This window comes from Acomys russatus, chromosome 7, assembly GCF_903995435.1.
Source record: "Acomys russatus chromosome 7, mAcoRus1.1, whole genome shotgun sequence".
Lineage (NCBI taxonomy): Eukaryota > Metazoa > Chordata > Mammalia > Rodentia > Muridae > Acomys > Acomys russatus.
The window spans coordinates 60537070-60564819 of NC_067143.1; the positions used below are offsets into that span (position 1 = coordinate 60537070).

The 27750-nt window shown below is 46.1% G+C and overlaps 1 protein-coding gene across 1 annotated transcript; it reads left to right on the forward strand.

Moving 5' to 3' along the window:
* Positions 1 to 293: 293 nt before the first annotated feature.
* Positions 294 to 27750, forward strand: Ctr9 (CTR9 homolog, Paf1/RNA polymerase II complex component). Its single transcript, XM_051149234.1, has 25 exons — positions 294 to 545; positions 1598 to 1696; positions 5303 to 5542; positions 5952 to 6069; positions 7031 to 7120; positions 10071 to 10219; positions 12422 to 12529; positions 14763 to 14870; positions 14963 to 15199; positions 15404 to 15493; positions 15596 to 15724; positions 15819 to 16002; positions 17816 to 17904; positions 18483 to 18668; positions 18743 to 18830; positions 18977 to 19125; positions 21315 to 21431; positions 21518 to 21663; positions 22534 to 22605; positions 23018 to 23153; positions 23257 to 23400; positions 24089 to 24246; positions 25157 to 25253; positions 25475 to 25587; positions 26787 to 27750. The coding sequence occupies exons 1-25, from the start codon at positions 501 to 503 to the stop codon at positions 27205 to 27207; spliced, it is 3513 nt and encodes a 1170-aa protein (XP_051005191.1). The 5' UTR covers positions 294 to 500; the 3' UTR covers positions 27208 to 27750.

Genomic DNA, 27750 nt, shown 5'->3' on the forward strand with positions numbered 1-27750 from the left:
GATAAAAGACTGAGTTATCCCTCAAGAAGCTTAGGTGGCCCGGAGGGGCACCGCCCATAGAATTCGTCATCAGAGGCCCCGCCCACAGGGGCGTGGTTTTGTCTCAACACCCACCCGCCCGGCACAGGCCTGGAAATAACTCAATTCGGACGACTTAGCGGCAGGCGCTGCTCTCCCGAAAGCGCTAGGGTCACCTGCGGCCGACACAGCGACAACCTCTGAACTATCAGTCTTTCCGAAGAAGGACTCGACAGAGCCGCAGGGCGGAGCTCGCGTGAAACACGCCCTCCTGGTAGTGCTTCCGGGACGGGGGGCGGAGCCTCCGGAAGTGGCCGGTCGCCGTCCGCGGCTCGTTGTTTCAGCGTCGGACAGGGAAGGAGAAGGCACAGCTCAGGCAGCTCCGCGGGCAGTGAGGTGTGGTACCCTCTGCACGGCTGAAAGCCGTGGGGCTGTGAGCTGCCGAGTCGCCGGGTGAGAAGCGCCCGCTTTCAGAGCTCGCCATGTCGCGGGGCTCCATCGAGATTCCCCTCCGGGATACTGACGAGGTGGGTGCCTAGGTGTGGAGCGGGGGAGAGCTGCGAACTTGCACGATCCCAGCTCCGACTTTGCCCCGCTTGGTTTTTCCGCGGAGAGCCGCTGTCGAGCTTCCGGGCCCAGGCTCCTCGTAGCTGCTCACCTCTCGGGCTGCAAGAACTTCAGGAAAGTTCGCTTGCAGCCTGCTCCTTGTTGACAGCCCTCGGCTGTCTTCCTAATTCCTGGACGCAGGGGTGTGAGCGCCGAGTAAACCTCAGCGATTACAGAGCAGGGCTCGAAGCCTCCTACCTGCTGCTCAAACTTGCGATCTTTTATTTTTTTAAACCTCCCTGGGGAATCTATGAGGTTGCTCTTAATGCCTTCGAATAAGAGTTTGTCATGGCCTTCGGATAAGAGTCTGTCTAGGCGCACTGTTAACACAGCTCGCTCGGCGAGATAAGGACCCCGAGATTTAGCCACTCCTGCGTGCTAGTGGCAACAGACCCACTCCTCCATAGGTGGCGTGCAGTTTGAGTAAAGCTCCAGCTTTACTTCAGTCTTACTGGCTATTTCACACTTTTAATTTTGATCGAGGTAGAATTTGTTTCTAGAATCCAATGGTCTTGGGTATATTCCAGAACATTTTAAAAAGTATTTTTGGTGCCCACATTTCAGGCATGTATGTGACACACGATACTGCCTCCATGATTTATGTGTGTGTTGGCATGCAACTTTGCCTGGCCTCCGTAGTATTTCTCAAGGTCTCAGACCCATGGCCTCAGCGCTTTGTTGGATTATATGTAATCCAAGGTTTCATTTTGGTTTTGAGTGAGCAAGTCGTTGTGAACTTTATAGTTTTAGTGCTGTGAAGACTACTAACAGGATTTGTCTGCTTTTCTGTGCTTTGACCAAATCAAGACTAGAACCTATTTCGCTATGTGTTTCCTAATTTCGAGCATGTGTTAGTTCATCCCCATTGAAAGTACACACCCTTTGTCTATGCACAATGATGAGCATTCACAAAACACAGAAGAGAAAAACTGTGAACTTAGAAAGGAAACAAAGCATTTATTTTCTGTTTTAGGTCATTGAACTTGACTTCGATCAGCTACCGGAGGGCGATGAAGTCATCAGTATTCTGAAGCAGGAACACACTCAGCTGCACATATGGATTGCTTTGGCGGTCAGTACTCCTATAGCGGCTTTTCTCGTTGACTGGAAAAATATGTGATTTTGGTTTTCATGGTTAAATCTGTTGTACGTGGTTAAATCATCTGTATGAAAATTAGTTATGCCAGGCATGATGGGGCACACCTTTAATCCTAGCACTGGGGAAGCAGAGGCAGGTTAATCTCTGAGTTTAAGGCCAGCCTGGTCTTCTAGGATAGTGAGGGCTACAGAAGCCTGTCTTGAAAAACAAAACAAACAAACAAAAAACCAAAATGAAAAGACAATTTGTTATATTATCCTTTGTGGAACAATAAGGACAGTTTCCTGAGTACAGCTCTACTGGTAAGTTAGTGTCCGTTGATAAAGGCAAGATTCGTTTAAGGTAATTGGTTCTCTAGGTTGAGGTTTTAATTACTTAGTGATAATCAGCAAAATTGGCTTATTTATAGGTAGAAGGAATAAACATTGCTTCCCATAACATTTCCCCTAAAACATTCTGGAAAGTGATTAGGCTCCAAGCTAATCCATAAAAAAGCCCTTTTGGTGTAAAACTTATCCTGGCCTTATGGTTTTTGGTTTTTTTTGGGGGGGGGGGTGTTTTGTTTTGTTTTGTCATACTTGTCCCTGCCTCCATAATACGAACACTACTGGGAATTCTCAGCAAAGTCTAACCTGAGAGCCTAAAACTTTCAACTCTCTACTTACTCCATGTGTCCTTTTTATGAGAAATAGTAAGACAAAGTCTGTACTCATTATTCCTAGACTTTGTAACACAAGTGGCTTTCATATGAAGATGCATAAGAATTCCCTAGCCCTGCCATGATGGTCGGAAACGTAGCTTTGGAGCCGAACACATCTTTTGCTCAAGTATCCCGTATGATTGAGCCTAGGTCCTTACAAACGCTGGGCAAAGACTGCTAAGCTGACTCCCCAGCCCTGTTTTTACCTTTCATTTTGAGATAGAGTCTCACTAAGTTGCCCAGGCTGGCCTTGACCTTTCAGTCTTGCTGCTTAGTCTTCCAAGTATTTATTTTAAGAACTGTGTAATTGTTAGTGCAGTGTACATATTCCTGAATTTCTCTGAGACGTTCCTATATACACACACAGTGCATCGGTCACAGCTGCCTTCCTAACCACCCTCACTCCCTTGCCCTGCTAGCCGTCCATCTACTTTGAGGTTGTCTTTTCTTCTCTCTTTCTCTTTTCTCAATTCCAGCTTCATATACAAAAAACCAAAACCCCGTACAATGCTTAGCCTTTTGTATAAGACCTCTAGTTCCATCCATTTTCCTGAAAATGACATGGTTCGCTTCTCTGTTACATGTATAGTATATTTACCATTATTTACCATTGATGGGTACCTATACTGGCTCCATAGCCTGTGAACCAGGAACTTTAAAAGTGGGTGTGCAGGCAGTGTTTATGTGTGCTGACTTTTTCCTTCAGATACAAGACCGGAAGTGGTGTAGGTGGGTCGTATGGTAGTCCTACTTTTAGACTGCGGCACTTCCTACTGCTTTTCCTCATCCTCGCCAACATTTGTTATTGTTGTTACTATGGGTAATCGCCATTTAAAGATGTACTCATATTTCCTGTGTATGAGTGCTTTGCCCGCATGTTTCCTTGTGTGCCACGCGTATGCCTGTTGTCTTCAGGGGCCAAAGAGACTGTGGCCCCCAGGAGCTGGAGGGATGCACAGTTGTTAGTTGCCGTTCAGGCGCTGGGAACCAATCCCAGGTCCTCTGTAAGAGCAGCAAGCGCTCTTAACTGCTGAGCCATCTTTCCATGCCTGATTTGGTGGTTGTTGTTGTTTGAAACAGAATCTTATGTAGCCCAGGCTGGCCTCAAACCAGGTATTTGTCTGAGGCTATCCTTGAACTCTTGATCTTCCTGCCTTCACCTCGCAAGTGCTGGGGTTGCAGGTTTGTGCCACTATTCCCAGTTCACAGTGTACTTTTCATATACACGTTCCTGATGGCTAAGAATGCTGAACATTTTTCATGTACGTAGTAGTCTGTGCTTACTCTTTTGGGAGGCATCTGTCATATCATTGGCCTGTATTGATTGACTTACTTATTCTTGTATTTCTTCATTTGTTAGTTGGTTTCTGAGTTCTTTGCGACTTCTAGAGATGGCTTCTGTCAGGTGAAGAGCTAGCCCAGACTCTCCACTCTGTAAGCCGTCCCCTTCGCTCTGCTGACTCTTTCCTTTGCTGTGCAAACACTTGGTCATAGTTCTGTGTGAAGATTTCTGCTTTTGTTTCCTGAAATGTCTTCTCTAAAGGAATCTTCCCAGCTGGGTGTAGTGGCCTACTTCTGAAACCCAGCATTTCAGGGTATGAGGCAGGAAGGTTGCAAAGTGAAGCCAGTCCAGGCTACATGTTGATACCATTTCCAACAACAACAAGTCAGACCTGTCACGGAGAAAAAGAAAAAGGTGGACAGCCAATGTTGACCTCTGGCCTCCACACGCATATACCAGGACAACATACACCATACATACTAACCCTAACCCCCACAGAGAAGAAGAATTAGAATCCTAGCATGCTACAAGAGACTGTCTCAAAACAAAACAGAACCAACTTGGGCTCTGGTTTTGGTTCTATCGAAATTATCAGTGACTTTAGGACAGATTATTCCCTCCCTAGGCATTTGCTTCATGGATAATACAAAAGGGATAGCCACTCTATATTAACCATTGTCTATAGGTCACATAGCATGGCAGGGGCTGCACACATTTCCTCTGATTCTTACAACTACCCAGTCAGCCTAGAATTTATTATATAAACAGGCTGGCCTCAAACTCATAGAGCTCCATCTGCTTTGTCTCCCAGATTGAGATTAAAACTGTGACTGACCACATCTGGCTCCACATTATTTTGGAGACAGGGTCTCTCAGTAAACATAGAGCTCCCCATTTCAGTTAGAGTGACTGGCCAACAAGCTCCCAGGTCCCCTCCCTCCTCCTCTCCTCTCCTCTCCTCTCCTCTCCTCCTCCTCTTCTTCTTCTTTCTTTTCTCTCTCTCTCTCTCTCTCTGTCTGTCTGTCTCTCTCTCTCCACCCCCCCCCCGTTCTCCCCACCCCCGCTTCCTCAGTACTGGGGTTAAACTATTACTAAACAAGAAACAGAACTATCTTTTGTGATTCCAATTTTAATAGCTTTATTCAAGTCTCATTGGCTTGGATAAACTGCTCATGTGTGAACTGTACTGCTCAGACCTGAGTCTGTCAGCTGGGGCCCGTGAGTGTGTCTAGTGCCCCAAAGTCCCTTCCACTGTTCTTTCCCAGGCTTGTGTTTTCAGCCAGCACTGATCTGCTCTACGTACGTTTTTGTTGTTAGGCGTTTTCTAGGGTCTTAAAGAAGTAGAAGCACACAGCATGTATTCTGTTGGTGACAGGCTTCTTTGAGTGTAATTATTTTGAGACTTATTTCTGTCGTAGTAGCTATCAGTAGTTCACTCCTTTGTATCACAGCTATGCCACAGCTGCTTTATCGGTACATTTATTAATATTTGGCTTCCAGTTTTTTGCTATTACAAAGAAAAGTTCTATAAACATTTCTGTGATTTGTACATGTGGATGGGTGTTTAGTGTTTGTTAATTTCCTCCTTTGCCTAAAGCTGGAGTACTACAAGCAAGGGAAAACAGAGGAGTTTGTGAAGCTGCTGGAGGCAGCACGCATAGATGGTAATTTGGACTACCGAGACCATGAGAAAGACCAGATGACTTGCTTGGACACGTTGGCAGCCTACTATGTGCAGCAGGCTCGGAAGGAAAAGAACAAGGACAATAAGAAGGACCTTATTACCCAGGCAACCTTGCTGTACACCATGGCTGATAAAATCATCATGTATGATCAGGTCAGGCAACCTCATTGTCACTTCTGAGAGCACAGAATACCACATGAAAGCAAAGTATGTGTGTAGCAGATGCTTTGTGAAAACAAATTACTAAAATAATTGTTGATATAGTAAAAAAGATGGATTTATTAAAATCAGAATTGCACTGGTCCTTATACTGTTAAATTTAGGCAGATTTAGTATGTATGTACACATTGAGTCTATAATCCCAGTATTCTCGGGTGAATTTGAAGCAGATTTTTAAAATTGTGACCTTTGTTTTGTTGTTACCAGCAGATCTGCATTTCAGGGTGAGCTTCTCTTTTATGCTTAGGATTCTTCCTGGTGGCTCTAGCTGCTCTGGCCACTGACAGAGGAATGCTGTGCTTTGGTGAATTCTCTGTAGTCTTAGTAAAATCTGTCATTACAGAACCATTTGTTGGGAAGAGCCTGCTTCTGCCTGCTCGAGGGTGACAAAATGGACCAAGCTGATGCACAGTTTCATTTTGTGCTTAACCAGTCTCCAAACAATATTCCAGCGCTTCTTGGTGAGTGATCTTCAGCAGGGGCCTTAGGTGCTAGTTGGTCAGCATTGGCCAGGAGCTTTCTGCGTGTGTGTGTGTGTGTGTGTGTGTGTGTGTGTGTGTGTGTGTGTGTGTGTGCGTGTGTGTGTGTGCGTGTGTGTGTGTGTGTGTGCGCGCGTGTGTGTGTGTGTGTGTGTGCGCGCGTGTGTGTGTGTGTGTGTGTGTGTGTGTGTGTGTGTGTGTGTGTGTGTGTGTGTGTAGTGTATAATTATAATATATATAAATATAATAGGCTAGTATGTATATGTAGGTCTCTATAGAGAATCCTGGTTAGTTTTTTATCAGTTTGACACAAGACAGAGTCAAATGGGAAAAGCATTTTCTTGATTGATAGTTGATAGGGGAGGGCCTAGCCCACTGGAGCAGTGCCACCACTGGGCAAGTAGTTTTAGGTGGTACAAAAAAAAGTCAGGAGGAACAAGCTAGTAGGCAGCACTCCTCCGTTGCCTCTGCTTCAGTTCCTGCCCTGACTGCCCTTCATGATGGACTAAACTATAAGCTGAAATAAGCTCTTTCCTCCCCGTGTTGTTTTGGTCTTGATGTTTATCACAGCAGTCAAAAGTTATTATTTTCTTCCAAAGAGATAACTGCAAGATAGCTTTTATATTGTTATTTTACATAAAGACTTTTAGGACTAGAATAATACATGACCAATGGAGAACACTTTTTAATTTTGTTTTGTTTGTTTCAAGACAGGGTTTCTCTGTGTAGCCTTGGCTGTCCAGGACTTGCTTTGTAGACTGCCTGGTCTGCCTTGAACTCCCAAAGATTCCCCTGCCTCTGCCTCCTCGAGTGCTGGGATTATTGGCGTGTACCACTGTGCCAGCCATTTTTAATATGATAATTCACTATTTTCAATTATTTCTTACTGAGATATAAATTAAAGAACATAATCAACAGTGTTTGTTTGTTTAAATCACCACAGGGAAAGCTTGCATTTCATTCAACAAGAAGGATTACAGAGGAGCTCTCGCATACTATAAAAAAGCATTGCGGACTAACCCAGGATGTCCAGGTAGGGGAATGGTAATTCTAAGCTATTTATGACCAGTTATAAAAAGATACGTTTTGAGTAATGAAATGGCGGTATCAAAGTTATTTTGTTGGAGTTGGGGAAATGGCTCAGTGGATAAAGTACTTGCTGCCCAAGAGTAAGGCCTAGAATTTGGACCTCCTGCTTCCATGAAAAAGCCAGGCAGGAATGGTACCCACCTGTAATCCCAGCACTCAGGAAAGCAGAGATGGGATGCTGGCACAAGGCAGCTAGCTACGCTCACCAGAACTGGGGAGCTCTGGTTTCATTGAGAGATGCTGCATGGATAAATAAGGTGGAGAAGGATGGAGAAAGACATCCAATATCAACCCTGCCTCCCGCCAAGATTATTTTTTCTTGGTGTTTTATTTAAAACCTAAACAGGCCAGGTATGGTGGAGTATGCCTTTAATCCCAACATTCAGGAGGCAGAGGCAGGCTGATCGCTGTGAGTTCAAGGCCAGCCTGGTCTACAAAGTGAGTCCAGGACAGCCAAGGCTACACAGAGAAACCCTGTCTTGAAGAAACCATAAGTAAATAGCCAGATTATATTCTGTTTTTGACCTGTGCTGCTTTGCTTCCGAAGTGTTTTTCATTTAGTATGTCTTCTGCTGTGTATCAGCTATGTGCCAGGCACTGTCCTATGCAGGGAACGCAGCAATGAAGCAGAAGACAGAAATTCTTGTCCTCATGTCAGTGGCCTTCCAGTGAAGTAAATGAGAAAATAGACACTGCAAAGGGATTGGTAAGACTTGAGAGCTTGAAGCAAATAGGGCTATGAGAAGCATCAGGAGTTTCTTACAAAGGGAAATTCCTCAGGGCTATAGAGGGATAAAATAACCAAGGATCATGCAGACTGATGGGAGAGTCATCCTGGAAAACACAGCAGGTACAAAGGTCCTCAGAACACTGCTTGGCAAGTTTGAGCAACACTATGGAAGCCAGTGTACCCAGAATGGAGATGGATAGAAAGCAGTAAAAAGTGAGATCAAACACACTGCCCACCGCTTTTCATGTTGAGTGTCTGAGATTATATCAGACTTGAAGCTTTCGACAGAGATGGGAAACGCTGGAGGGCTTTGGGCAAAAGGATTCTGTGATCTGTCTTAGGTTTAAGAGTACCACTGCGGGGCTGGAGAGGTGGCTCAGTAGTTAAGAGCACTGGCTGTTCTTTCAGAGGACCAAATCCCAGCACCCACGTGGCAGCTCGCAACTGTCTGTAACTCCACTTCCAGGGGACCTGACTCCCTCACACTGACATAAAACACCAATGCACATAAAACAAATTAGAAAGAAAAAAACAAAAGAGTACCATTGAACTACTGCACACAGACTAGAGTAGGCTGTGGGGTGAGTAGGCAAGGCTAGCAGTCTCACCGACGAGCAAAGCTCACCCCTAGGGGTGTAACAGTGGGTGGTACGTGTGGTCATGTTGTAGTGTTTTGAAAGAAGAGCTAATGTGACATGTGAAGCAAAGAGCAAGAACCAAAAGCCGAACAAATAATTTTATGAGTGGAGCTACATTTTACTACATTTGGAAAACAGTCCAAGAGAAACTAGTTTTAGACATGAAAAGGTTGAAATCCCTGCCTGAGGCACAAGAAGGCAGACGTCCATCGTGGTGTTCATGGAAGAAGTGTGTGATGGACAGATCACCTTGGAATTCACCAGTGCATTGATAGAGCAAAAGCCTGCAGAGTGCATGAAGACACAGGAAAGAGGGCCCTGCGACACTCTAACGCAGTGCTTCTCGACCCTCCTCACCCTGCGGCCCTTTGATACAGCTCCTCATGTTGTGGTGACCCCAAGGACAAATTATTTTGTTGCTACTTCGTAATTCTGTTGCTGTTATGAATTGTAATGTAAGTGCCTGTGTTTTCCAGTGGTCTTCAGTGACCCCTGGGAAAGTGTCATCCAACCCCAAAGGCATCACAACCCACAGGCTGAGAATAGCTGCTCTAAAGTATAGAGATTAGAACAATGGAAGACTTGGAAAAGCAGCCTGAGGAGCAGCCAGAGACAACAAAAACTCACAGTAATGTCCTTGAAGCCAAATGTGAAACATTTCCCAAGGGGAGGGCTGTAGGCTGTGTCACATTGTGTGGCTAGGCAGCAAAACAGGCAGAATTGATGAGCAGAGTGCAAGTTACCAGTGACCGTGATAAGACAGCGTTAGTGGAGTGGTGGCCGTAGCCCCTCAGAGTGGATGCCAGAGGACCCGGAACCAGAGGCAGCAAGTGTGTCATCAGTTCAGGACTCTGTTGTCTGGAAGAACAGGAGTGGGCTAGCAGCTAGAAAGGAAGTGCGATCAAGAGACTTTTCTGTAAGATGGTAAAATGTTTGAATATGCCTGAGAGTGATCCAGAGAGGAGAACAGTGTAATGCAGGGAAAGTGAGAGGCAGTAGTGTCATGGTGTCTTCAAATTGATGGCAGAGGATCCCGTGATCAGTGGAGTGCAGCCTTAGGGAGGGACGTGTTTGTGTTCTGATAGGACCTTGTAGTGAGTTAGATTGTATCAGCCTAGCTCCGACATGAATGGCATTAACTATAGGTACTCAGACACAGACTTGTTCTCTATTTAAATACTAGAGTTATTCATGCATGCATCAGTGTGTATGTGCACTCAGATTCATGTGTGTGCATACACGTACACATAATAATTGTTAAATATAGGTGGAGCCTCCTGTGGTGGTGATTTACTGCAGCAGGTGCTACAAGATTAGAAAAATGCCAGTATTAGAGCTATTCTGTTGTATAGTGAGAGTGGTACCCATAAGAGGGGACAAGCACTGGAACGGTATGGTCTGACTACTAATGAATCAAGTTTCTGGTATGCCAAAAGGTCTTAAAGAGTCCAGACACTAGAATTTGAACTCTTTTAATGTGTCCTAGGTTGACAGGCCAAATGACTTGATTTTATTTATTTTTTTAGCTGAAGTTCGTTTAGGAATGGGCCATTGCTTTGTCAAACTTAACAAACTGGAAAAAGCTCGGCTAGCATTCAGCAGAGCCCTGGAACTCAACTCTAAGTGTGTGGGAGCACTGGTTGGACTGGCTGTGCTGGAACTCAACAACAAAGAGGTAAGGGAGAAAGGACGGCCTGTAGCTCCTGGCTCATCGGGCCTGCTGTCCCTTCTCTCGGACTCCAGGGATGAGTTATGCTTTAGGAATGCAGATTTCAGGTCATAGATAAATGTAGTGCCTGTGCTGCAGGCAGCATCCCAAAAGCAAGCACGTTTCTATGGTATAGCCAGAAGAAGATGCCCTCACAGCTTAGGTAAGGTCCCTGCCGTGTGATCTGCTTTAAGTCCAGCACACACACCACACACACCCCTCAAAAATGGCTCTAGAACTTTGTCAAGTTCAGATCTCAGATGAGAGATTGCAGTTCCCTAGGTCTGTCTGGGATGCTTGTGACAAAGTAACAAGCCCACACACAACTGACTTAAACAACATGGCTATAGTTTACTAAACAAAGTGCCTAAGGTCTCACATTGGACACCACAATGTCATCAGACTATGATCTTTTCAGTAGCTTTGTGTCAACTCCTCCTTAATGTGTGCTTTTCCCCTGTATCTGTCACCTCGTAGTCATAAGATGGTTGCTGCAGCCCCGGACGTCTGTTTATTCCATTAGTCTCACAGGAGGGAAGGAAGCAAGAGGCTTTCCTTTCTAGGGCTTTCTCTCAGAAGTCCCAGCTGATATGTGAAAGCAGTTCCTGTCCCACTTCTTTATCTGATTGTCCAAACTGTTGCCAGTGTCTCTCAGGGTCTGCTCTGTTGACCAGTGAGCTGTGAGTTGTCTTTACGTGCGTTACTGCCCTCCTCTATAGCAGGGTGTTTGCTAGCCTCTTTGGCCTTTACCACTGAATGCTGGTACCATCTCCACAGTAGTGATGACAAAAACCGACATTGTCCCCAGTGAGAATCTCTGTCTCAGGCCCGTCTCTAGAGAAGAAGAATGGACTATCTAGTTTACCTCAATCATGACTTGTCACCTGGGGTTGGGAAAAGGGAAGGGAGCTTTCTTTCCAGAAATCAAAATGTCTCAGCAACTATAAAATCTACTCTGAGGCCAGTCATGGTAAGTCATACTTTTAATCCTAGCAGTCAAGAGACAAACGTAGGCAGATCTCGGTCTACGTAGATGACTCCAGGCCACCAGAGATACATGGTGAGACCATGTGCTATAAAGAAAGGAAGGAAGCTGTGTGCTGTTAGCAAGGTAAGATGGCTGCCACACCAAGAAGACAGCTGAGGCAAGACTAAGAAGTAGACAACCTCAAGCAAGACCTGAATAAGAAAACGGAGGAGGAGATGGAGAGATGGCCGCTCTTCCAGAGGACCCAGAATCAATTCCCAGCACCACATGGCAGCTCACACCTATTTGTAACTCTACTTCTAGGGCTTCTGACACCCTCACGCACACATCCACATGCAGGCAAAACACCAGTAAACATAAAATAAAAATAAATTTTAAAAAAAGAAAAAGAAGGAAAGTGGCACACACACCTCATACTCACACACAAAACAAATACTGAGGTTAAAATGGGAGCTTCATTACAAATGAATAATAAAAAATCATGAGGGGGCTGGAGAGATGGCTCAGCAGCTGAGAGCACTTGCTGCTCCTGCAGAGGACCTGCGTGTGGTTCCTTCCCGTCACCCACACTGTAGCTCACAGCTAAAGCTGTTCCCAAGAATCCGATGCCTCTGTCTGGCCTCCACAGCCACTGCACACGCATGGTGCACATGTGTACAGGTAAATGCTCATACATAGCAGTAAAAAGAACTAGGCCTTAAAAATACATTTTCTATTCTTTGTCCTCAGAGTCAGCATAAGTTATTAAGACTGATACCAAATATACTTTTGTTAAGAAAACTAAATTTTAATAACACTTTGCTATTTCCTTATTTAGAACTTGAAAGATTTTATTTATAAGTGCTCTATTTGCATGTACACCTGCAGGCCAGAAGAGGGCATTATATCACATTACAGATGGTTGAGAGCCACCATGTAGTTTCTGGGAATTGGACTCAGGACTTCTGGAAGAGCAGTCAGTGCTCTTAACTGCTGAGCCATCTCTCCAGCCGTCCCCCTTTTCTTTTTTTTTTAAGATTTTATTTATATCATTTAGAACTTTAAGTCCTTGACAGAGAATAGCAATCTATCTTATGGTGTTGGACTACAGCTGTCGGGCCTGATTCCCTAAGACTGAAGAAGACTGGGCCGTGCTAGCTAAGTGATGTCTTCATTCCCTCTGTTACATTGTTGTCTTTTAGGCTGATTCCATCAAAAATGGTGTGCAGCTCCTTTCCCGAGCCTATACCATCGATCCTAGCAACCCGATGGTACTGAACCACTTGGCAAACCACTTTTTCTTCAAGAAGGTAAAAATTACTCATTTGATTTTTTTTTCAAGTCTGATGTTTCTGGATATAGTCAGTATGTGATTTTCTTTAACTTGGGAAGAAATTTGGAAATGTCATTTTGTTTATTACTAAATTAGAGCTTGTATTAGTTGCCTGGCGCTGAGCAGTACATCCACGAGCTCACTTCATATGCGTCGGCACTGTGCACTGTGTGCAGCTGTGATCGGACACCCGACGAGTAAAACTGCTATCTGCACTCCAGGGAACAGGCATGTAAGCACACGTAAATGTGGAAGGAAAGGCCTCTGCTCACACAGAAACGAGGAAGTGCCGAGCGGTGAAAGAGGCAAGGCATGGGTTGGAGAAAGCCTTCGCCTCTGGAGAAGTCGGGACATAGCATGTAGTAGGCTACAGCAGGTGCCGCGTTAGGCTCAGGTAGGGTTCACTTGCTTCATAGAATTTGGCAGTAGGTGTGTAGGCGGCAGAGTCAGTGGTGGTTTCGTTTATTTTTATATGTTGATCTTGTCCATCAATTCCACCAATTTTGTGGAAGCCACAGTATTTAGATTTCTTTTTTCTTTGTCTTTTTCTTCCTTTTTTTTCTTTCTTTTTTTAGATTATATGAGGTTTATTAAAGGAGCATGGTGGGGAGAGAATGAAAGGGGGAGGGGTACCCCAGAGAGACAGAGACAGCCAGGCCTCCTGACCTGCGCCTGGCAGCTGCAGTTGCTTGCTAAATCCCTGCCTGAGAGAGTCAGAGACAGAGAAAGACGTAAGAGAGAGAAAGAGAGTGAGGGGGTAAGAGCTAGGTTTCTTAACATAACCAAATCCAAGATGCCACTGATAAAGTTTTTCATTTGTAAGGTTTTTGTTAGCATGTGTTAATCATACTTAATGGGTTTCGCTGACATTTTCATATATGTATGTAATATACCTTGATCATATGTCTCCACTTCCCTCTCATCCCCTCTCCTGCTGATCCTTTCCTCTTTCCAGTCAGTCCCTCTGCTTTTTTGTCTTTTATTTGGTGCCCCAATGAGTCTAATTAGGATTGCTGTAGCAGCTTGGATGAGAGGTTGCTTATAAGCTTGTGGGCAGCTCACCAGAGGCTACACTGCTGAGAAAACCGTCTCTTTACCCGCCAATGGCAAAGCTTTTATGCAATAAACAGGAAAGCTTAACCTGCCATATTAGAACCAAGGACTAAGTTGTACTCTAAACTTTAAAATATTTGTGTAACGATTTACATAAAAGTTGACAAAAATGTATCAACCTTACTAATGTGAGCTCCTATACTGTTCCTGTTGTTACTCGTATGTACTCAATGCTGACTAATCCCAAGCATTGGTAGAGAGCATTCCCAGTACTTACCTCTGTAATGGTCACATCTACCCTATGAGATAAGCAGTCTAATCCATCCATCCATCCTTCCTTCCTTCCTTTCCTGTGTGTGTGTGCGCGCGCGCGCGCACTCACTCACACATGTACACATGCATGTGAGTACACAGTTGTATGGAGGCAAGAGGTTGATGTCAGGTATCTTCCTCAATCACCCTTTACCTTTTTTTTTAAGGTTGTATTTATTTTGTGTGTGCGTGTTTATGAGTGTTTTGCCTGCATGTGTGTGTCTGCACCACATAGTGTCAGAAGGTACTGGATCCCCTGGAAGTGAAATTACAGAACACTGAGCTGCCGTGTGGGTTTGTCCTCTGCACGAGCAGCAAGTGCTCTTGACTGCTGTGTCATGTCTTTAATCCCTCTCACCTTATTTTTTGAGATGGTCTCTCACTGAATCTAGAACTCTCCCTGATTCCGTTAGGCTGGTTGGCCATTGAGCTCCCCCTTTCTCTGCCCCGCAGCACTAAGGTTACAGACACATGGCTGCTGGGTGCAGCTTTCATGTGAGTGCTGGTGATCTGCACTCAGGGCCTCATGACTGCATAGCTCTTACCAAGTGAGCGGTGTCTCCAGACTGTGCCCATCTTACTGATGAGTAATTGAGGCAGAGTTACTAGATTAGAGCTAATGCTGCGTTGTTCCTGATTGGTGCTTTACTCTCACGGTTGTAGAAGCGTAATGATTACTCATTAAGCTGATACCTGTTCATTCATTATTTATAAACTGATTATTCATTATTTAGGGAGAAGATGAAAATATACCTTATAACTAAATGAACTGCTACTAGTTAAAATGAATCACTGTTCAAGCATCTTCTGACATCTCTAAATTGATTTTCTGTTATCAAATGCAGGATTATAGTAAAGTGCAGCACCTGGCTCTCCATGCATTCCACAACACAGAGGTGGAGGCTATGCAAGCCGAAAGCTGTTACCAGCTGGCTCGCTCATTCCATGTTCAGGTGAGGCCATTATAGCCTTTCTGCTAACAGGATTTCAATCTTCTGACCACTTTTGTACATGTCGTTGCTCTTGTTTTATTCTCATTTCTCAGGAAGATTATGATCAAGCCTTTCAGTACTACTATCAAGCCACACAGTTTGCTTCATCCTCCTTTGTACTGCCATTTTTTGGTTTGGGACAAATGTATATTTATCGAGGTGACAAAGAGAATGCATCTCAGTGCTTTGAGAAAGTTTTGAAGGCTTATCCTAACAATTATGAAACGATGAAAATCCTTGGCTCTCTCTATGCTGCTTCAGAAGATCAGGAGAAACGAGACATAGCCAAGGTGTGTTATAACCCTTAGGTACCCCGAGCCTCCAGCTGTCGCTAGTACAGCTGTGAGATGTGTGTGGTTCGCTGAACACCAAACATTTGGCTTCTTAAGTAGAATGTGGTAGCCTGGGTTTGTTTGTTTGTTTGTTTTTGTTTTGTTTTGTTTTGTTTTGTTTTACTTTGGACAGCATTGTTTTAATGGTCTCATTTCTCCCAGGGCCATTTGAAGAAGGTCACAGAACAGTATCCTGACGATGTGGAAGCTTGGATTGAGTTGGCCCAGATCTTAGAGCAGACTGACATACAGGTATAGATGTCTGCTTTCCGTACGGCATGTCTTAACGAGCCAGTGCAGTGTGTCCCTTTGTTCTGTGAGCAAACCTTTACTCTGGCCCCCATACACATGCAGGGTGCCCTCTCAGCCTACGGAACAGCCACGCGCATCCTGCAGGAAAAGGTGCAGGCTGACGTCCCTCCTGAGATTCTGAATAATGTTGGGGCTCTCCACTTCAGACTTGGAAACCTAGGCGAAGCAAAGGTAAGGAAGCAAAACCCTTCCCTTTTTTCTATGCTTAACCAAGCTGCAGGCACTCTGCTCAGCCATATGCTATAACAGTGTCTCTTCCTCACAGAAATACTTCCTGGCCTCACTGGACCGTGCAAAGGCAGAAGCTGAGCATGACGAACACTATTACAATGCCATCTCTGTCACTACATCCTACAACTTAGCCAGGCTCTACGAGGCCATGTGTGAATTCCACGAAGCAGAGAAACTCTACAAAAATATTTTACGAGAGCATCCTAACTACGTAGACTGTAAGAATTTAGGCTTGTGTGTGTGTGTGTGTGTGTGTGTGTGTGTGTGTGTGTGTGTGTGAGAGAGAGAGAGAGAGAGAGAGAGAGAGAGAGAGAGAGAGAGAGAACATTCCTAAATCTCCATAGTAACAGCAAAACCTTATTTAGAAAAGAAAGTATTTGTTAGAACCAATAATTTGTTAGAACCAAAAAAATAAAAAGTGGAAATCCAGTGTTCCCTGTTCTCCAAGGGAGAAAAGGATGCACCTGGAGTGGCAGTTCTCATCTATAATTCTAGCACTTGAGAGGTAGAAGCAGAAGGTCCAGGAGTTCGAGGCCGGCCTCCCTACCTAGCAGGTTTGAGGCACCCTTGCTCTATGTTAGGCCTTGTCTCAGAAAGTGAAGTAAGGGGCTGGAAAGATGACTGACTCAGCAGTTAAGAGCACTGCTCTTCCAGAGGATCCAGCACCCACATGGCAGTTCACAGCCACCTGTAACTCCAGTTCCAGGGGACCTGACACCCTCACACAGATGTACATGCAAGCAAAGCACCAGTACATATTAAAAGTAAAAAGTGAAACAAAACAGAAATTGTAGTTTCATTTACTTACGCTGGAAAACACACAGATCAACAGAAGCCCCTTGAGTCATGTTCAGCAGCAGCGAGTTCAGCTGCTCCCTGGCGTGTTTTATCATGGGTATAGTTTGTAAGGGCCCTTCTTTGACTTTGTGCTAACATTTTTTTTTTTTTAAATATTTTTTATTTAATTTATGTGCGTTGGTGTGAGTGTGTCAGATCTTGGAGTTACAGACAGTTGTGAGCTGCCATGTGGGTGCTGGGAATTGAACCCGGGTCCTTTGGGAGAACAGGCAGTGCTCTTAACCACTGAGCCATCTCTCCAGCCCCTGTGCTAACATTTTTACATCATATGGTATGTAGTAAGAGTGGTTTTTTTTTCCTTGAAACAATTTAGTAAAATGTCCTAGTTTGAGTTTTTACAACTGAGTCACTATAAATTACTGCCATCTTAAAATTAACCTATATGCTCTGCAGTGCTTTTCTCTTTCAAGGTTTCACTCTGTAGTTTCATTTGCTTATACTTAACTCTGCTCTCAAAATAGCATATGAAAAATTCCATAAATAATTCATAAGTTTCAAACTGTGGACCATCCTGAGTGTCGTGAGGAAACCTCATGCTGCTGCAGTCCGCCCAGCCAGGGTGTGAGTCATCCCACTCTGTGATGACTGAGCAGTCATTTCTGAGAGCAGATGACTGTCTGGGTACCGGGAGTTGTGTGCTGTGGTCCTTATTGTATTTTGTAGAGGTCCCAGGCAGGTGTGGTGGGGCATCTTATCTTTAATCCCAGCACTCCAGAAGCAAAGGCAGTTGGATCTCTGAATTCCAGGCTTTCCTGGTCTACATAGTGAAGTGAAGGCCAGCCAGAGCTACATAGTAAGACCCTGTCATAAAAGAAAAAAAGGGGGCTGGAGAGATGGCTCAGTGGTTAAGAACATTGCCTGCTCTTCTAAAGGACCTGGGTTCAATTCCCAGTACCCACATAGCAGCTCACAACTGTCTGTAACTCCAAGATCTCACATTCTCACACCAATGCACATAAATTAAAGTTAAATAAAATGCTTTTTCTTTTAAAAAAGGAAGGCTGACCTAGTGATGCAGTTTCTCTTTTGTGTACTTAGAGTGATATGTCTTCATGTGTGTGGGTTTCTCTTCTGTCTGAAAGTATTAACAAAGCACGGCCATCCCAAACGTCACACTTCAGTGTTAGGCTCCTTCACATGTGAGATTGTGAAGAATTCAATGTGCACTTTCAGGCTATCTGCGCCTCGGAGCCATGGCCAGAGATAAAGGAAACTTCTATGAAGCTTCAGACTGGTTTAAGGAAGCCCTTCAGATCAATCAGGTTGGTGGTGTGGACTCAGTTTCAGCAATTTTCACCCATTACCTTTCAAAATCAGCTTGCTCGTTTAATGGCTGTGATGTTTCTAGTAACCATGTCATCTCAGGCTTCAGTGGCTTGTTTTTTCTGTGTTTCACTTGTTAAAGACTTTAATGAGTATATGTGTTTGTATAATTAGTCATGTCATAATCGGGATCATTTTTTTAAATATGTAAAATTATTTTCCTTCCATTTTCTTTCTTGTCGGCATCCCGTCACGGGTACTTGGCCCTGGAGCCTGCCGAGGACAGCTTCCTGAGTCAGTGTCTCAGCTTTCCTAGGTCATCTGAGCTGACTGTGGCTCACAGAAGAGGCTGCACACTGCAGCAGAGCCCTGACAGGCAGGGTTATGTGTCGTTAGTTGCTCTCACTGTCTTTACTTCAGTCGGTTCTGTTGCACTTTGTATGCTGATACAGACACTAAATTGATCTTGCAACTCACTAACGGGTCTCAGTTCTCAGTCTGAAAACCACATTGTGTTGTAGCCATTAGCCATGGTGAGAAAGATGGCTGTAAAATGTACTTCCTTATATTTACATAGGACCACCCAGATGCCTGGTCTTTGATTGGTAATCTCCATCTGGCAAAACAAGAATGGGGTCCAGGCCAGAAGAAGTTTGAGAGGATATTGAAACAGCCAGCCACACAGAGTGACACCTACTCTATGCTGGCCCTTGGCAATGTGTGGCTCCAGACTTTGCATCAGCCAACCCGAGACCGAGAAAAGGTAATCCCTGTCTCCTTCAGCAAGATTGGTGTTCGTATCTCTTTGAATTTTTCAGTAATTCTACTTTCCTGTAGGAGAAGCGTCATCAAGACCGCGCCCTGGCCATCTACAAGCAAGTCCTCAGGAACGATGCCAAGAACTTGTACGCTGCCAATGGCATAGGTGACTAGAGGCCTTGGGTCCATACCAGCCGGTGCAATTAACTCTTTGCAGGTGTTCGTAAATGTGGGGGTTCTGATGAGTGCAGCTGCTTCAGCTGTTCAGGAAGTGACTGGGACACTGTCACTGTTGGTCTTGTGTACCTTTAGGAGCTGTTCTGGCCCACAAAGGGTACTTCCGTGAAGCTCGCGATGTGTTTGCCCAAGTGAGAGAAGCGACAGCAGACATCAGTGATGTGTGGCTGAACCTGGCACACATTTACGTGGAGCAGAAGCAGTACATCAGTGCCGTTCAGATGGTAACGCCTCTGCCTCTCCACATGTTTGTGTGTCATGTGTGTCATGTGAAGCCACCGCTTCCGTAACCCTTCTGCTCCCGTCATGGAATTTCATGCCATTTCCCTTGATAGTGTCTGGTCAGAGGTTTATAACCGTGTAACAACAAGGCCAGGTAGATGTGAGTCCCTCCCGGTTCCACAAACGCATGCCACAGGCAGAGAAGATCCTCTGTGACCCATTTCCCTCTCTGTGAAGTGGAGGTGTCGTAACCTCAGAGAGTTTTGTGAACTTCCAGTATAAAAGAGCTGGGCACTAACATGTAAAACAAGTATCCACTAAGCGGGAGGGGTGGTTTTTAGTCTGTGAACTGAGCTTCAGTTAGGTGATTTTGTTGTTGCTGTGGAGACAATACAGTCTCTCTGTATTACCCGGGCTGACTGTAAGTTCCTGTGTTTAAGTGTCCTCCCACCTCAGCCTCCCAAGCTCTGGGATTACAGTCATTTGACTGCCCTCAGTTTAAATGGCTTATCTTAAAAGGTTTATTTTTGTGCTCGTGTGTGTGTGTGTGTGTGTGTGTGTGTGTGTGTGTGTTTTGTAGGAAAGTATACCATATGTATACAGATGCCTGAGGAGGCCAAAGATGGTTTTGAAATCCTGGAGCTAGAGTTCCAGGCTGTTGTGAACCACCTGACCCTGGGTGCTGGGAGCCAACTTAGGTCCTCTGGAAGAGCGGGAAGCATTCTTAACCGCTGACCACTAAGCCACTTACCTTGCCCATTGTTTCTCTTTTAAGAAAAAAAGAAATACAAACTTGAAAAAAATAAAATAGAAACAAAGCTTGTACCTGTAGAATTATGTTAGCTTCTCATGTTTGCTGAGTGCCTGAACTGAAGTAAAAGTTATAGTCAGTGTTCTCAGTACACTAAAGTGACAAAGCTCTTGGTGTCTCAAGTTAAAGTATGGTCTAAAAGAAGAGGTCCTGAGCAGAGAGAACGTAAGAGAAGCCCAGGCTTCAGGAACTAAGCTAGCTGGTCAGAGGGACTCAGCTCAGATTGCATGCACAACCCAGAGGTTGTATTCTTGGAGATAAGCCATCCCAATCTGCATGGTGGCAGCACTGCCTTCTAGAAATGCAAATTAGTCATTAGGGATATTCCAAGTAATCGCCTTGTCAGTTACCTATAGCAGGGTATGTATGCTTGTGGTAAAAAAGTGTTGTGTTTATATAAGAATATTACCTCTGAGGGCTGGGGAGACGACAGTGTGGAGGAGTGCTTGCTGCATAGTCACAAGGACTAAGTTCAGATTCCTAGTACCCATTGTAGCTGTTTGTAATCTCGGTGCTGCTGTCAGGGGTGGAGACAGGAGGATCACTGAGGTAGGAAACAAGGGTGTGTGGCAGCAAACTCCAGGTTTTGTGAGAAATCCTGTCCATGGAATAAGGTAGCAAGTGATAGATCGGGACACCTGACATCACCCTCTGGCCTCTCCATCCACACGTCCCCTTACACACATGAGATGCATGCTACACATTAGAGTAAAATGTGGAGGGGAAAAAAAATGCAGATACTCATTTGTTATCCTGACCAACAAATTAACTGACCTGTGAGACTCTCTATGCTCGTTACCACTAGTTTCCACAGAACGCGGAGGAAGATGTTAGAGCAGGTCAGCACAGGATCCAGGGGTATGCCGTGTCATGGTGGCCAGGGAATTGATTCTAGTTAGTGAACTGAAGACAGGAGAAAGGGTTCCCAAGCTAAGTCTGAGGCAGACAGACAGACAGACTTAAATCTCTTTACTCTTCCTTTCCGCACTGCTCCAAACTTCCAAGTGAAAATATTTTAAGTCTAGTTTTTCTGTGATCAGATTTTCATGTTGTAAAAATGTAAACTGGCTAATGTCAGAAATCAACTCTGGATTATTTTCTGAAATTAACCAGAGTGGAGTGTCTTCTCAAAACTTTAAGAGCCCGACACAGCATACACTTCATCCCTGCTGTGATTGGTTGGTTGCTGGTGTTTTTGGTTTTGTTTTTCCCGAGACAGGGTTTCTCCGTGATGCCCTGGCTGTCCTGGAACTCACTCTGTAGACCAGGCTGGCCTTGAACTCAAGATCTACCTGCCTCTTCCTCCCAAGTGCTGGGATTAAAGGCGGGTGTCACCGTTGCCCGGCTGTGCTGCTTCTAACTAACATTTTCTTTCTGTAGTATGAGAACTGCCTCAGAAAGTTTTATAAGCACCAGAACACTGAAGTCGTGCTCTACTTGGCCCGTGCCCTCTTCAAGTGCGGCAAGTTACAGGAGTGCAAGCAGACACTGCTGAAGGTAGCAGAACTCCTGTGCCCGCCCACCCGCCCTCTGCTCCTGAACATTCAGCATAAGGAGTTAACTTGCTTGCTTTCTGGTTACAGGCCAGACATGTGGCACCCAGTGATACGGTTCTGATGTTTAACGTGGCGTTGGTCTTGCAAAGATTAGCTACCTCTGTCCTGAAAGATGAAAAAAGTAATCTGAAGGAAGTCCTTAATGCTGTGAAGGAGCTGGAGCTTGCACACAGGTAGGACTTTTGAAGAAGAAAGGCTTTAAAATGGTTTGTTTCCTTAAAACAGTCTCAAACAAAGACTTGCCTCAAAATAATAATAATAATAACCATTGAGGAAAGCAAGCATTAGAGGTCCAAAACAGTTTGGTTTAGGCCAAAGCACACAGCTGCCATGTGGCGCCAGATTCCAGGCAGAGTCCTGCCACACTGGCCTCTGGAAGCCTGATCCTAGATTTTCAATAATCTCTCAGCAGCATGAGCCAGCATTTTACACATGTGAGCTGTTTGGTCTTCACTTGGGTTGGTTTCAGTTTTGCGCCAGTGTATCTTAATGGGATGTTGCTTTCATCCAGCTAAGATTAAGATCTTATCACTTGCACCAGGCGCACGCTGTGATCCCAGCACTCGGGAGGCAGAGGCAGGCTGATCTCTGTGAGTGTGAGGCCAGCCTGGTCTACAAAGTGAGTCCAGGACAGCCAAAGCTACACAGAGAAACCCTTGTCACCAAAAAAGAATCTTATCACCTACTGCTTCAGATATTTCAGCTCAGTTCAGATGTGTTTGACCTTACAAGACTTAGCAAGTCAGTGTGTGGTAAAGTGAAAACCTCACCTCTCTGGTTGATGAGCTGTGCTTGAGCTCATCTCTGTTAATACTCCCTGCCTCATCTCATGAAGTGTCAGTGCTCTCATGACCTAAGCCCCACCCACCATGCTGACACAGTTAGTAGAGTCAGTTGTTTGTTACCTATTGGTTACGGTTAGTTTTTAGTTTACTGACAGTAGTAAATACATGTTGCCTTCCTTGATGAACTGTCTGTTAAACATGCTGAGGGCCTTGATGTGGGGATTATGTGAAATAGCTTTACCTTCTCCTTCCCTTTAGATACTTCAGTTACTTGAGTAAAGTAGGAGATAAAATGAGATTCGATTTGGCCCTTGCAGCCTCGGAAGCCAGGTAACGCCCTGTTGACAGAAGCTGGCTGTGTGGGCAGTAGCAGCGTGGGTGTGCGTTAGGAGAGTGTCGCCATGACACGGTGCTCCCTTACTTCCTCTCTGTGGGGAGTCCCTCACCCAAGCACCTTTTCAGACTTTGAGGAAATTGATGTAGCATATTTAGGGGGTGGGGAAATGCTTTTTCTTTTTTTCTGTTGTCCTTTTGAGGTGGGATCTTACTCTGCAGCCAGGCTAGAACTCAGGACCCTCCTCTCACACTGAGAAACATGTCTCTGCTTTACTCACGTTATGTCAGTGAATCAAGACAGAACTTCGGGGTTGGAGAACTTAGCACAGTTGGTAGTGCTGATGTGGCTTTAAGGAAAACAGGCACTCCTATCGGTGACGCTGTGTCTCTGCATCTGAAATGTTAGGCAGTGCTCTGACTTACTGAGCCAGGCCCAGTACCATGTGGCCCGGGCACGCAAGCAGGATGAGGAAGAACGGGAGCTGCGGGCCAAGCAGGAGCAGGAGAAGGAGCTCTTACGGCAGAAGCTTCTCAAAGAGCAGGTGTGTGCGCACGCTGAGCTAGGCGCCAGTCCTCCCTCCGGCTGCTCCGCGCTTGCTCTGCTCATTATAAGAGCGTGTTCATCAGTCCCTATCCTTCCCCTAGGAAGAGAAACGCCTGCGAGAAAAGGAAGAGCAAAAGAAACTTTTGGAGCAGCGGGCCCAGTATGTGGAGAAGACCAAAAATATCCTCATGTTCACTGGCGAGACTGAAGCAACGAAGGAGAAGAAAAGAGGTGGAGGAGGGCGGGTAAGCTCTGCCCCCCCCCCCCCCCCCCCCGCCACCCCCCCCCCCCCTGACCTCAGAGGCAACCTTTGGGCTTTCTGAGATGAAGAGCTCGGTTCAGTTGGCTCAGTACTTAGTTCTTAGTCCTGTTGGATAGTCTTCCAACACAGGCTGCAATGTCTGGTGTGGGCAGTGGTCCCTACCTTTTTGGTATATGTGGTGCTGTGGGTGAACACGGCTTGACACGGACGTGCTCTGCAGCTCATCTGCCGCGGACCTCAGCAAGCAGGTGGGCCCTGCTCTCTAGTGGTTTGACTTAATGGTTTAAAAGCGACCATTCGGTAGAACTGTACTTTGAGTCTCAGTCTTCTCCCAAGCTGAGAGATTTGGTGTGAAATTCTTTTGTGGTGCTGGTTGCTACAAAGACCCACAGCTCCCAGACAGCCACAGAGTCATGGGCACAAACAACCAATGCCGTTCTGGGTTCTGGGGGCTTAAGTGGGTTAAATGCATTTATAGTTGAAGATGTGTTTAACCTATGCCAACTTCTCAGGCAGTTGATGGGACTTCTCAGGACGAGTGCTGGAAATGCGGGCCCAGCCAAGCCCCTCTTCCATGTGACTTAGTAAAAGGTCTTCACTTGTGAGAGGCCTCCTGAGCCGAGCAGCACTCACTGCCTGGAAGGGGCTGATTGTGGTCTCTTGGATTGTAGCGTTCTAAGAAAGGAGGTGAGTTTGATGAGTTTGTCAATGACGACACCGATGACGACCTCCCTCTATCCAAAAAGAAGAAGAGAAGGAAGGGCAGTGGCAGTGAACAGGAGGGTGACGAGGAGGACGGTGGAGAGAGGAAGAAGAAGAGGAGGAGAAGGTAGTGTCCTCGTTACTATTCTAAGTGTCTGTAAAGGCGAGAGACCTTTTATACTCTGTCTTCCCCAACTGCTTCCTGCTTTCATCCATTTCAAAAACCCAAGTATATAATTTGCATGTGTCTCTAGGTCGTCCCTGAGGCAGCTGAGAAGCACCGTGTCCTCCTTGTCATTTTCTTTCTTGAAATGGGGCCTTATGTAGCCCATGCTGGCCTTGAATTTACTATGTAGCCCAGGTTGACCTTAAACAGGGATATCTACTTGTCTCTGCCTCCGGAGCACTGGGATGATTGGTGTGCACACCACACCCAGTTCTCTTTTCTTGTAATGTGTTTTGGCCACAGATGGGATGTGAAGTGAGCAGCCAGGATGGCAGGCTGCACTGACTCCATGTGCAGTACTGGCAGCCACTGAGCGTTGCTCTCTGCAGTGAGTGAATGGTTGGGGCAGTGTCCAGTGCTGTCTGCGTAAGATCCAGGATGCCCCACTCTTCCCTGCCTAGGAGTCTTCTTTCGGCTGTGGTACCCAGCCTTGCCCTTCCTATCCCTTGGCCAGTTATCTTTGAGAAAGAACCTGTGAATCTACTCAGACCATCACTTGTGTAGCTGTGGTGAGGATCTTGGTAGCAACTGGGAAGGGAGGAAGAGTAGGGGAGAGACTCGGACATCCAAAACCAGGTCGGTTCTCCCTCAGCCACTGCACCAAACACGATTGCAGTGCAGATAGCGGAGGGAGCTGCACAGTGACAAGTTAGTGGCAGATGTCACTGGTTTGCAGACTGTATCCCCTGTGCCCTTGAGCGCATAGTGTAACTGAGGTCAGCGTCCGTACAGAGGGACACTACTGTGGTGGCAGTGCAGCCTCAGACCTGCAGGCTGGGCCTCCTGATAACTCCTGCTGTTGCTGTTCAAGACCTCCAAAGGGAGAAGATGGATCTGATGACGATGAAACAGAAAACGGCCCCAAACCAAAGAAGCGCCGCCCACCAAAAACAGAGAGAAAGAAGCCTGTAAGTTCTAGAGCTGTCTTCCTGCCCTGTGTGTGTGTGTGAAAGGCTCAGTGTGCTCTTCTCCTGCCTGTGAGGGGGTGGGGCCACTTTGTCAGCTTCTTCATCACAAATGCTTGTTTTCACTGGTGCCTGTGGATTCCATTACTATAATAAAACCTGGTCTGATAAGATTCCCAATAATGTGAGAACCCAGCTAACAGGTCATGCCTGCCCTTCTCTAGCCCAAGCCAGAGCGCCTGCCGCCTTCAATGAAGGGAAAAATAAAATCCAAAGCCATCATATCGTCCAGTGATGATTCTTCAGATGAGGATAAACTGAAAATTGCAGATGAAGGGTAAGAACCCCTCCTGGTGAGTCCTAATGGTGGGTAAGTCCCAGTCTGAAGAAAGGCCAGAATTTCCCAGGGTAAATTCTAACAGTGGGAAGCCGCAGTGGCTGCTAACTAGGCCCCTAGGAAAAACAAAAGTGGAGAAGAGATGACTGGGAGAGGTCAGTGTGCTGTCTCCTCACCAGCCTCAAGCTGGCGTTGTCCTCTGCATGACCCTCCATACCTAGCTGTCTTGGAGCTAGAAGAAACCGTAGCTGACTTAGCTGACGTTCCCCAGGTGGCACACTCAGCCCTAAGCAGACTGTGATCCTGCTGCCCAGCACTAAGTGGCTAACAGTGCTACAAGTAGCCTGGCCTTGTGGAGATGAGGAATTGAGTGTCCATTTCTTCTCCTGTGGGCCTGATGACGCACCTCTGCCTTCCTTGTGGGCTTAGCATAGCCAGCCTGTAGGGAGCTCACCCTGAGCTCACAGCCTTGATGAGTGACTCCTGGCTAGTGCTTGCCTCGCCTACTCACACACCCACCCTTAGCCTCCTGGAAGAGCGCATCCTGTACCTCTCTCCCTGAGGTCCCCTACAGCCATCTCTTCTTCACTCAGCCAATACTTATAGCCCTCCTGAGAGAGGGCAGATGATGAGGCTACCTCAGACCCCAAGCACCTTGAGAGGGCTGCATGTGGCCACGTTACCTTCCCATCTACTGCTCTGGGGAGCACACCCACCCTGGGATTGGTAGTGGTAGCTACATTTGGTAAGAGAAGAGGTGTTTGAGTGTAGTGGCGCGGGGAGAAGTCCTGGCTGCTCAGAGGTGGCAACAGAAAGGTCTGTGAGGATGCTCTAAAAATACTGGCTCACACAGCTCTGGATTGCTTTGCCCTTGTCCGCACGATGCATCCCCCAGGCTGTTGCTAGTGGACTTCAGGTCCAGGGGAAGAGATGCAGACTCTTCAGAGACCGAGTCTGTGAGGCCGAGCTGCTGCCAGGCTTGTGCCTATAGCCAAGGCCAATTTAATTGTGCTGTTTGCATCAATTAAACGTCCTCATTGTGCTCGCTCATTGTTGATCTGTTTATAATTAAAAGCCCACGTCTACAGAACAGCACACAAAACAAGTATCTCAGGAGCCCGTGTGAGACATCAGGCATGACCCAGAACAGAAAGTGCTATTGGCCGCTCTAGTGTCTCACCCACACCTCTCTCCTCCAGACACCCCAGGAATAGCAACAGCGATTCGGACGATGACGAGCGGCCCAATAGACGCGCCTCATCTGAGAGCGACTCAGATGACAACCAGAACAAGTCTGGCAGCGAGGCAGGCAGCCCTTCGAGGTCAGGAAGACAGGAGTCGGATGAGGATTCTGACAGTGACCAGCCATCCAGAAAGAGAAGGCGCTCCGGCTCTGAGCAGTCAGACAATGAGTCTATGCAGTCAGGGAGAAGCCCCTCCGGAGGGTCCGAGAATGATTCGCGCCCCGCTTCTCCAAGCGCAGAGTCGGAGCGCGAATCGGAGCCAGGGTCCGACAATGAGGGTTCTGGCCGAGGCTCTGGAAATGAATCGGAACCAGAAGGCTCAAACAATGAGGCATCAGACCGAGGCTCGGAACATGGGTCAGACGACAGTGACTAGGGTTATTTCATCAAAGACTCAGTGAGGAGGGGGGCTTTATAATATATAAAAGCTGTGATAAGAACATTTCAGATGGTTAGTCATTTGTGACATTTTTCTTAAGGCAGTTTTTTTTTTCTATTTGTATATTTGCTAAACTCCAAAATACATTTCCTGTGCTAGAGTCCAGTGTATGAAACTGGAGCCGTGCAGCACCTGCATTACGAGGCAGCTCCACCTGTCATATGTGAAAACTGCAGCAATGCACAGATGCTAAAGCATTCCCACCAGGCTTGCCCGGGCTAGCCTGATCTCCGGTAGGCAGCATGCTGCTATGTACGGTTTTTGTTGCAAACTTGTATCAAATGTTGCAGAAACCGAGATATATGCCTTTGTTCCCTTTTGAGTTGAGACTGAAAGTTTTATTTCTGGAGGAAGAGATGTCTCTGTACTGAACTTGAAAGGAGGGTGTTCATAGTGTGAGGCTGCAGCCATGAGGCAGAGTTGCTAACCCTGGGGAAGGTACAGTGTGGGAAGTGCTTTTCTGTTGTTAGGATGGGAATT

Excerpts from the sequence above, each read along its gene's own strand:
- Ctr9 (XM_051149234.1), top strand. The coding sequence starts at position 501 with ATGTCGCGGGGCTCCATCGAGATTCCCCTCCGGGATACTGACGAG. Across the intron at positions 23,154-23,256 it reads AGAAGCTTCTCAAAGAGCAG|GAAGAGAAACGCCTGCGAGA; the intron begins GTGTGTGCGCAC and ends TCCTTCCCCTAG. Across the intron at positions 24,247-25,156 it reads AAGAAGAAGAGGAGGAGAAG|ACCTCCAAAGGGAGAAGATG; the intron begins GTAGTGTCCTCG and ends TTGCTGTTCAAG.